Source organism: Porites lutea, chromosome 7 (genome assembly GCF_958299795.1).
Source record: "Porites lutea chromosome 7, jaPorLute2.1, whole genome shotgun sequence".
NCBI classification, from domain to species: Eukaryota; Metazoa; Cnidaria; class Anthozoa; order Scleractinia; family Poritidae; genus Porites; species Porites lutea.
In genome coordinates, this window is record NC_133207.1 from 3,244,196 (window position 1) to 3,254,620 (window position 10,425).

General features: G+C 40.2%; 1 protein-coding gene across 1 annotated transcript; it reads left to right on the forward strand.

Annotated features, from left to right (window-relative positions):
• The first annotated feature begins 134 nt into the window (after positions 1 to 134).
• On the forward strand, positions 135 to 10,096 carry LOC140943507 (uncharacterized). The gene is made up of 3 exons (XM_073392599.1): positions 135 to 147; positions 3,590 to 3,900; positions 5,684 to 10,096. Exons 1-3 carry the CDS (start codon positions 135 to 137, stop codon positions 9,968 to 9,970), a joined length of 4,611 nt encoding a protein of 1,536 aa, XP_073248700.1. The 3' UTR covers positions 9,971 to 10,096.
• Positions 10,097 to 10,425: the final 329 nt, after the last annotated feature.

Below are 10,425 nucleotides of genomic sequence, written 5' to 3' on the forward strand. Positions count from 1 at the left end.
ACGAGAATAAGATGTTGTTTGAGCATTATGTTTAGCCGAGGAGGGTCTTCCGACTTCCGACTTCCGACTTCTGACTTCCAACTTCCGACTTCCGATTTCCGACTTCCGATTTCCGACTTCCAACTTCTGTAGCAATGAAAGGCGGTGGTAAGCCTGCATGACTTTTACGTTATGCTAAAATGCTGCTTGTTCCAAAACCTTTTTTTTTCCTTCTGCTGGGTAGATTATGCTCTAGAAGGTTCTGGTTAAGCCGCCTATTTCACATTGAGAGGTCATGGCACACATATCGATTTACTGTAGTTTTTGTTTCTGGTCGGCAGGATTTGCCCTCTTATGCAAGAGCATATTCTTTAAAGCTTTTTATTACGGCCGAGTAAGGGCTCTAATTTTCTCCAAAGTGCCTTCTGGACCTGAATAGCTATGTGGCTGTTTTTAGTCGGTGAACATGCAATGATGTATCACGCTGGGCCCAGCTCGTTAGTTTTCTTTGCAGAATGTTAAATTATCACGGATAGTGATTTACAGATCCAAAGTGATAAGAATGAAGTGCAGCTTAAAATGAAGCTGCATCAACTATGGAGAATTGTATTGTGACTCAGTAGATTCCTGCTTAGGGTTTTTCTAAAGAAAATGTGAGTCTTTTGACTGGACCGCGTATTTCGTTCCTTGGTTATAGCTCTTTAATAAGCTTAACAGCGTTTGGACTGTTTTGTTATCACTGTTGCCACTTTGTGATCAGGCAAGACCATGGTTTCGGTTCCCCAAGCGAACCTCATCAGTTGCCTGATTGGCTTTGTGCTTAGTTGCTTTTACAAGAGCAGCTTTAGTTGTTCTCTTTTATGGCTAGAACGGTACAGCCGTTCCTTCAACTGAGCCTTGACCTTAAGCATTAATACCCGCGTGGCGGATCTAGCGGCAATTGAGCCTGACAGAGGAATCAGGTCGGAAGTCAGAAGTTAGAAGTTGGAAGTTGGAAGTGGCAAGTCGGAAGTCGGAAATCGGAAGTCGGAAGACAGAAGTCGGAAGACCCTCCTCGACTTTCGTTTCCCAGAAACACTTATTTTTTTTAAAAAAATACCAATATCAAAACCAAATACCGTAGAAACGCCTTGGTCATACGATAGCCTTTACATTTGTTTGTCTTAAGTTAGTTTCATTATCGAGTCACTGTTTTATATTACGAAACTCGGGATCGCTTTTTCTTGTAAGTATTGTGAGATTTTAGTTCAACTTTTTCAGTAGTTAGGAAAATGTTCTTTCTGTATTATCCACAAAACACTATTTTCCGTAATTTTTTAATAAGATGTGAATTATGACTAGTTAATAGGGAGGTGAAATCTGTACCCCGAAAACTAAAATAAAAGGTTGTTTAGCCTCAAGTTTGTCACCGTGGTTTGAGTTTTATTTCTAATCAAGCTTCGTTGACCTAAGACGAACAGCATTTACAATTGAGCCTGACAGAGGAGTCAGGTCAGAAGTCGGAAGTTAGAAGTCGGAAGTTGGAAGTGACAAGTCGGAAGACGGTAATCGGAAGTCGGAAGTCAGAAGTCGGAAGACCCTCCTCGGCTTTCGTAGTTTGGGGTTTCCGAGAATTAAAAAAAATACCAATATCAATACTAAATACCGTATAAACTCGTTGGTCATACGATAGCCTTTGCATTTGTTTGTCTTAAGTTAGTTTCATTATCGAGTCACTGTTTTATACTACGAAACTCGGGATCGTTTTGTCTTGTAAGTATTGTGACATTTTAGTTCAACTTTTTCAGTAGTTAGGAAAATGTTCTTTCTGTATTATCTGTAAAACACAATTTTCCGTAATTTTTTAATAAGATGTGAACTATGCTAGATTAAAAAATATATAATCTCGGTCCCTTCGGGACCTCGGAGGGAAAAACCAGCAAAATTACGGAAAATAGTACTATGTAGAGAATACCAGAAATAACATTCCCAACTACTATACATAAATTTTTATCTTTTGCTAACATCTGTCGGTTTGTTTTGACGTTTGTTGAATATTTAATGATTTACAGAATGTTCTTGAGGAGGGGTTTTTCCCATTTTTAACCAATCAGATTATTACATGAAAAGTTGAGATCATGGGATTTTCATGAAAAGTTGTGAGTTTGTGCAAAATTTCATAAAAAGATGCGAGTTTGTGACCGATCGGATAATAACACCTGCTATAAAGTAATAAAGTGATTTTACTTGACCCAAGAATCAGATAGTAACAACTAGTGAGTAATAGAAACAAACAAACAAAAGAAGACAATGGAATTAGTGCATAGTAGTGCGTAGTATTCTACTACTTATTTCAAGGGACAAGTAAAATCACTCCAAATGCAAGATGCATCTTGCATTTTAATCAATAGTGAATGTTATCGATTTGATGTAGAAAATAAAGATTTTGTAAAGCATGACACCATTATCAAATGCAAATGAGAGAGATTATGAAAAGATATATATAGGAAACGAAGAAAAAAAAAATTCAAGAACAAAAGAATCATTATGAAATAATTAAGTGAAAAGTTTTGCTGGAACGGAGTGGAGTGCCTCGCCTAATCAGGGTCGGCCAGGAGGGGTAGTGGTATACCAGTATACCCGAAAAAAAATTCGCCAAAATACCCAAAAATACCCAAAATTCATCCAAATATACCCAAAATTATACCCAGGTATACTTTATACCTGAAATTCAAAGAAAGTGATATACCGAATACCCGTATTTAAGCTGCAATATACCGTATACCCGATTTAAAAAGCCCCCGTATACCGTATACCCAAAAACCCTGGCCGACCCTGCCTAATAAATTTATGAGGTGCTGTCAATTAAGGAAAAGAGACCGTCCTTAAACACACAAACCGACTCCATTCCAGCCAAACTTTTCACTTAATTATTTCATTCTTTTATTCTTCAAATTTATTAAACTTGTGTTTCACACCTTCATTCCCTATCTATACTTTCATTTGCATTTGATAATGGGGACACTTAAACGCCGAAACGTCATGTTTTAATAGCGTTGCTTTTTTATCCTTAAATGTAGAAAATAAAATATTTGATTTGAATTGATATACAAAAATATAAAATTGAATTTAAAGAAAATGATCATTAAAATGAAACAGTCATGACTCCGCAAAAAATCCAAAAATACTCTAAAGAAATTTTAAATACTATGAAGAATGTGTATATCATTATGATTATATGAAATTAAGGGACTGTGCAATAATTATCAGGAGGGGGGCCCTAAAACCAGAGGGGGGCGGCCTTAAGTTAAAACGAGGGAAAGGAGGGGGGGCTTTTCATTAGATTTCTCAAGTAAGTTGAGGGGGGGTCTTAATTAAATTTCACAAATTCGATAATGAATAAATAAACATTTTCCAAATAGACAGATGCCACTCCTTTGACTATCCATAATGTCTAAATATTGCATCAACATAAACACATGCTTTAACTTATTTAGAATGTCAACATATGATAGATTGAAACAATCGTTCATGCACAGAAGTCACAAACCACGTTGTGAGCTTTGCCAATAAAACATTTGGTATTTAAGAGGTCCCGCAGACATGCCAGGTCTGTTCTTGATTTAAACAGCGAGAGGGTTTCTAGAACTTCCAGACATTAATTGGTCCGACGAGGTTGAAGTCAACTCGCTGTCTGCAAGTAAACTGAAACTCTACCTAAAGGAACACGGTTTACCCGTCAGCGGAGGGAAAACAGCACTCGTAGCTCGTGTTCTAGGTGCTGGGGAAGCTCAAGGTAAAGAAAACCCGGATGAGCAGCAATCTAGCAGTTACGAAGACCAAGAAGATAATGAACAATCAGACGATTCGGAAATTGACGATTATGAAGAACAAAGTTTCGAGGTGCTCTTCATCCCTGACGACGCAGTGGAATGTGTTGCAGTACGGTGAATAAAGGTACGGGTTAGAGAGGGGGGGCACATCATAATTTTGAGAGAACGTAAGGGGGGGGGGGTCAGAGCTAATCTTGACGCTGCTGGAGGGGGGACCTATCTAATTTTTCCTTTGGTGAAGCTCATTTTAGGACCCCCCCTTCCTGATAATTATTGCACAGTCCCTAATAGAAGAAAATGAACTTGAAAGTTTATAATTGAGGTTGAATGAAGATTGGGTTTATCGGTGACTCCCTCCTCCGCAAAAGCCCCTTTGCTTCCTAGGGAGACTGGGGAGAAGGGAAAAAATGAAAGCTCGTTGGGGACTATGGGAAGGAAAAGATTATTGCTATTTTTATTGGAATACCCAGCGGGAGCCTTGATCTCAGGAGGAGCGGAGCATCGGTGCTGGAGCCTATGACCCGGAGCCTTAATCTCCCATATAAACCCTAGGAGACAAACTTTGCCCGTATCTTTTTACTTTTAATTAGACGCTCAAATTCCCGCGAACGCTTTATTCCGTCCGATCAGAAAAAAGTTATTGTATTACGTCACACGCAGTCACACTCACCAGTGCAAAAAATTCTCAGCAATGGCGGACCGGTGTTATGTAACAATGTCCTATCAGCCGTGTTGCTTGGTTTATCATGGCAGAATAATTATATTCATTGGTTGTTCATATCTGTTTTAGCTCCCACTTTCTTTTATTTCTTCTTTCCCTCTCCCTAGCTACGTCGCTTATCTCTCTCACGCCTTTTGTTCTGCAAGACTTTCAAACTGATACTAACGACAAAAAAATATTTCACTGAAATTTGTCCAACCTTCCCGTTAGAAAACGGAAGGGAAAAGCCCTGGGATAAGATTGCAAGGCCTTTCCCCAGCCCTCTGCACGCAGCCTGCGGTGACCTAGACGTGTCACTTTAGTAAGCAGCTTGTGTGACGTACGCTACCCACCCAGTATATTTCTCAGAAAGACAGAAACAGAGAAAAGGTCACCAAGTACGACAGGAGTTGACAGTTCCGGTTGCGCAAAAGCCACAGCTAAATATCTTGTCGCAAACTGACTAGCAAGAAATCAACACAGATTTATTCGTACGGAATGGGTTTTGGTTTCTTTTGGTGGTGTCTTTTACCTTGCTGGCTGTGGTTTGGTGAGTGTTTTCATCTTTTATTTTGATTACCGGTGAAAACTTGGCTTTATGCTCGAAAATTTAGCTCTCATAAGGGGTCATGATTTTATGAGAAGCTGACGACTCTTAAACTGTTTCAAGGGATGTATGTAACTGCGTACAGATTTGACGGATTGTTTCTGTTTAATAGCAAATGTGGGTAATAAAATCATTAAAGGTTTTCCCAGATTATGTTTAACTTCTATTAGGGGCGGCGGGTTGACCTTAATACAGAATTTTTGTTCTCAAATGATCTCAAATGCGACGTAAATCATGCTATATTTTCAATTAGCGAATTTTAAAAATTGATTGAAAAGCTTCGAGGTGGTAATGCACATATTTCTCAAACAAGCCTTGCATTGAAACTTACAGAAAGGAGATAATTTGTCAATGCTCTTTGCCGTCAATATCGCGTGACTCGATATTTATTACGTGAGGGCTATCTTTGAAAAAAAAAATGGAGAAACATAGAATTGGAAACCTGGAAGAAGGGACGAGGAATAGGGGATCATAAAACAGGGGAATCTAAACAGTTTTTAAAACGCAAGGAAACCACGAAGCGGATGCTTTTATAGAATAAGAATGTTAATAGGGCTAAATCTTTAAAAAAATTGCACTTCCTAGCGACGGTGCGCTGTATTTAGCTGGGTGCGGGGCTTAACAACTCGTTTTCATTGCACACTAGATACTGCATCTTCAAAGCAATGGTATGTATCAAGAATCAGCGGGACAGATTTAGCCACCTGTGGGACTGAAGAGGCTCACCCATGCAAGAAAATAGATCAAGCTACTGCACGGGCGCAGGGCCGTGACGTCATTAACATAGACGGCTGGGGCTCGTCACGTGATCCGTATTCTTGCGAATTCAACCCAGAATTACTTTTGGCGGCGGTTTCAATTCGCAGTTACAGAACTCAAGCTTTTGTCTCTTGTAAAGTCAGCAGTTTTCGATTTTCATGCAACAACAGGAATAACTCCTTTTCCAGTGTCTCGCTGGAGAGAATTACCTTCATGAACACTTCACTGTACCTTTCAGATTGTTCACTAAAGTTGACCGAGGTCTATTTTGTCAACAGTTCAATTGATGTTTTGTCTCTCGATTTTCCGCAAGGATCGACAGGAAAAATTGAATTATCTGGATGTTCTTTCTACAACAACAGTGGCACTGGTCTGAGGATCCGCGGTGATTCAATAAAATTAATTATTGGCAATTCGTCTTTCAGTAACAGTGAGATGCGTGAGGGCGATTCAGAGAGAGCGCTGATGGTTATATTAACAAAAAGCTCGGGTGGTCAAATAAGTATTGACGCCACCAACGTCACCCTTTCACATAACATCTGTTCTGGAAAAGCCTGCATGAAAATTGGATCTGGAATCAACGGCATTTCAAACATCAAAATGGATAAAGGAAAAATCGAAAACAACAAGGCATCCGAAAGTGTTGTCGACATTAATGGTACTTCAGTTGTAGAGTTTTCGGCGATGCAATTTAGACAAAATAACGGCAGAGCTGTTAGCATACGTGATGGCGACTCAGTGAAACTAAACATTACGAACGGAAACTTTACTGATAACGAGATACATAATTTTCACAAACCATGCGATGGAGGAGCAGTGCTGATCAGCGGATTCACACAGGAGGCCCTCGTCTTCATGTCGAGTTCAAGCTTCACCTCGAACACGGCGAACAACGGTGGCGCATGTGCGTTCAGCGACCTTTGGTTGCTCACATTGGATATTGAGAACTGCAACTTTGTTCGAAACGAAGGTTGGGGGTCCGGAGGGGCGCTGGCTGTGGGTAATAATTATACCAACTGGCAAGAGAAGGCCATTATTAATATTCGAAATTCAAACTTTGATAGAAATACACTTTATTACTTATTATACAACAAGCGGAGCTACCCGATCTACTACAGAGGTTTTGAGGGAGGCGGTGCAGTGGCATTTTATGTATTAAAAATGTTGAATCTTACATTTACAAACAACACTTTTACCGACAACAAAGCAGAAGAAAAGAATGCTGGAGCTTTCAGGGCTAATATAGGCACGATTTACCAAGACGCAATATTCCTGAATTGTAGCTTTGTTGGGAATTCTGGTACGATCAATTCAGGGACGTTTCAACTCAGTATCAGTGACCCTTTGTACTCATCTCCACCAAGAGTAACAATGAAAGGTTGCTCGTTCGTCGAGAACACAGTTTATTATACCTATGGTATCGCCACGTATGATATTTTTCTTTATCAAAGTTATTTGACCATGTCATCTTGTACTATTCAGAACAACTCGGGAGGCGGAGTATTTCTCGAAGCTATGGATGATACATGTGATGTATATGTGGAGAATTCTTTGATAAGCGACAATGAAAACTTTAAATTTTTTCTGCTAAGACTGAATAAACTCGGCAGTGACGCGAGTTTTAAATTCAGTAACGTTTCCATACTGAGGAACGACTGCAAAGCAAAGAGCTCCGTATTTCATATTTCTTTACCTCATAATCGAAATTCGTTGCATTTTCAGTCCAGTAAATTTGAAGAAAACTTTTGCAAATCGGGGGTTGTAAAGATATCTGTTAGCCCTTACCCATTCAAGAACAGGAGCGTGGTCAATGTGGGCACGACTGTTTTTATTAACAACACCCTGTTTCGAGGAAACTCAGGCGATGCTGAGAGCACATTAACAATAATGGACCCTGAGGTGATCCAAATTGAAAACAGCTCCTTTATAAACAACTTTGGAGGTAACGATGGATCCCATATGCGAGTACAACTAAGCTCAAGCAGATTACAAATCTACAAAACCAATTTTTCTCAGTCAAAGGAGTCGCAAGTGTTTAACATACACAGAGAAAAGCCGTACAACGGGTTTTTAACGGTGACCAGCTTTGGTAACATGTCCGTGCGAGAGAGCTCGTTTATTTCTGATCCTGTCAGCTACGACGGCGAGGTTCTTGTCTTTGTCAAAGGTGTTGACAAGGTTTACATGGACCATTCCGTGACTGTTCAATCTCCGTTTGGAAGCAAGCTGAACCTCCATAACTTCACGCATTGGGAAAGTTTACACTTTGGAAAATCGCTGGAGGAGAACTTAATCATGTCTTTTTCCATGAGCACCCAGCCCTGTCCTATAGGTACTTACAGCATCCGGAGAGGGACTAGCAAAGGTTTAGACATGGAACATCTTGTGAAGTGCTATTCGTGCCCCAATGGTGGAAACTGCACTGCAGCTCTTGCGGCGAGACCAAACTTCTGGGGTTATCCTATTGGGGATAGAGTACACTTCACACTTTGTCCCCTTGGTTACTGCTGTGCACCTCATCAAAAATGCCTTTATCACAATGCAAGCTATTGGCGCTCTGGTTGCCAAGGCAAACGAACGGGGACTCTTTGTGGCAACTGTAAAAAGAATTTAACTGAAGCTTTGTTCAGCTCTAACTGTGTTCCAGTTGAGAAATGCCATCATTGGTGGTATTTGGTTGTTATTTTCAGCTGCACAACATTGTTTGGGTGGTACCTTAGCGAGAAACCTCCACTGTTTCAAAAAATAGCGACACACCTGGTATGGTTTTTTCCGAACCAACGAAAAAAAGATTTCCATCACGTTGACAAACTGGAAAATGACAGCAAATCCGGTGGACGTTCATCTTTCTCCTCGGATGGCTTCTTAAAAATCCTCTTTTATTTTTATCAGATTGCTGGTCTTTTGACCACTTCATCCCAGGGTGTGAGGGAATTACTAAAAGATACTGTTGTGTTGCCAGTAATCAGCCTCTTTGACTTCAAAGTGTATCCACATAGCAAATGGGATATCTGCCCTTTTCCTGGTCTTACTCCACTATCCAAAACACTGTTTCAAGTTGTCACTGTAGTGGCTGTCTCCTTGTCAATCCTGCTCATCTACCTTGTACACAGCGGTCTTAACAAGCTGCGCAAGCGTTCTCCTGCCTTACCTTCGAGTGGCCCATACCTAGGAGCGGTCTTGGAGACCGTGTTGTTAGGGTACTCCGCAGCGACAGGCACGGCCATGAGACTTCTGGATTGTGTCCAGATACAACACGTGCCTCGGTGGTATTACAACGCGGAGATCACGTGTTTGCAGTGGTGGCAAAAGGCGTCTATAGCAGCGATCGTTTTCTACCTATTTCCGTTTATATTCACTTTGCTTCTTGGCTCCCTACGCCTTCATCGTCAGCAAATGTCAGGAAAGTTGTTTTTACTGGCCTGTGTGTTTCCTCTTCCGTTTCTGCTCTATGCCCTTGTCGTTTACATAACGGCGACTGTAGCACGACCACCCACATCTCAAGTGATGACGTCAATGTCGTCTTCCGATGACGTTGAGGAGGACAGTAAACCATCTCCGCGCGACATAGAAGAGTCGGTTCTTGAAGTGTTAAGCGGGCCATTTTGCAATCAGAATCAAACTGACCAAGCAACATCTAAAGTCTACTGGGAAAGCATCCTTATTGGACGTCGATTTATCTTGATTCTGATCGCCTCGTTCGTGGCTCATGCCTTCCTACGCTCCGTCTGTCTAGCAGTCTTATGCCTCGCCTTTCTTTTACATCACCTTTCCCAGAATCCCTTCGTCAAGTTCCACGCCAACTTAGCTGAAACGGTTTCCTTGGCAACATTGGTCGTCATAGCAATACTAAATGTTGGGGTGGCATCGTATTACTCCGCGGGAATCGAGGCCCATGGCCTTGAACACAAATATGTCCGCGGTTTTCTTCTGGCAGAAGCAGTGTTGCTGAGCTTTATCCCAGTTCTAATTGTGATCTTCCTCTTGCTGTCATTGGCCTCACAGCTTGTTCGCCTGTTGATGATTCTATATCAAGTGATTCGCGGCCTTGCGAAAAAGTCAAAATCTTCTCAACAACAAGAACAGGGTGAACCATTGCTTCCACCTGAGTGATAACTCTTTTTCGAAAACGTTTTGGTACTGACCAACCTGCCAGTGTGAGGGAATTTAATTTAATTTAATTTCAAAAACTTATAAGGCGCAAATATCTATATAAATATATTCAAATGCGCCAAAGGAAAAAAAAAACAAAACAAAACAAAGCAATACTACTAATAATAATAAAAATTATGAATAATTATGATAAAAATGATAAAATAAGATGATAATATAGATATAGAATAGAAAAACTAATGGCTAAAAGTTAAAAAGATAAAATCTGTTAGCAAAATCTTAAAAATTATAAGCTGAAAATTATTTATAATCTAGTAACCTAAAAATACAATCTTATAACCTAAGTAGTACAAAATGCGTTTTTAAAAAGATGAGTCTTCAACTTTATCTTAAAATTGTCAATTGAAATGGATTCCCTAATAAATCTTGGCACAGCATTCCATAACTTAGGTGCA

Excerpts from the sequence above, each read along its gene's own strand:
- LOC140943507 (XM_073392599.1), top strand. Across the intron at positions 3,901-5,683 it reads ACGCAGTGGAATGTGTTGCA|CGACGGTGCGCTGTATTTAG; the intron begins GTACGGTGAATA and ends TGCACTTCCTAG.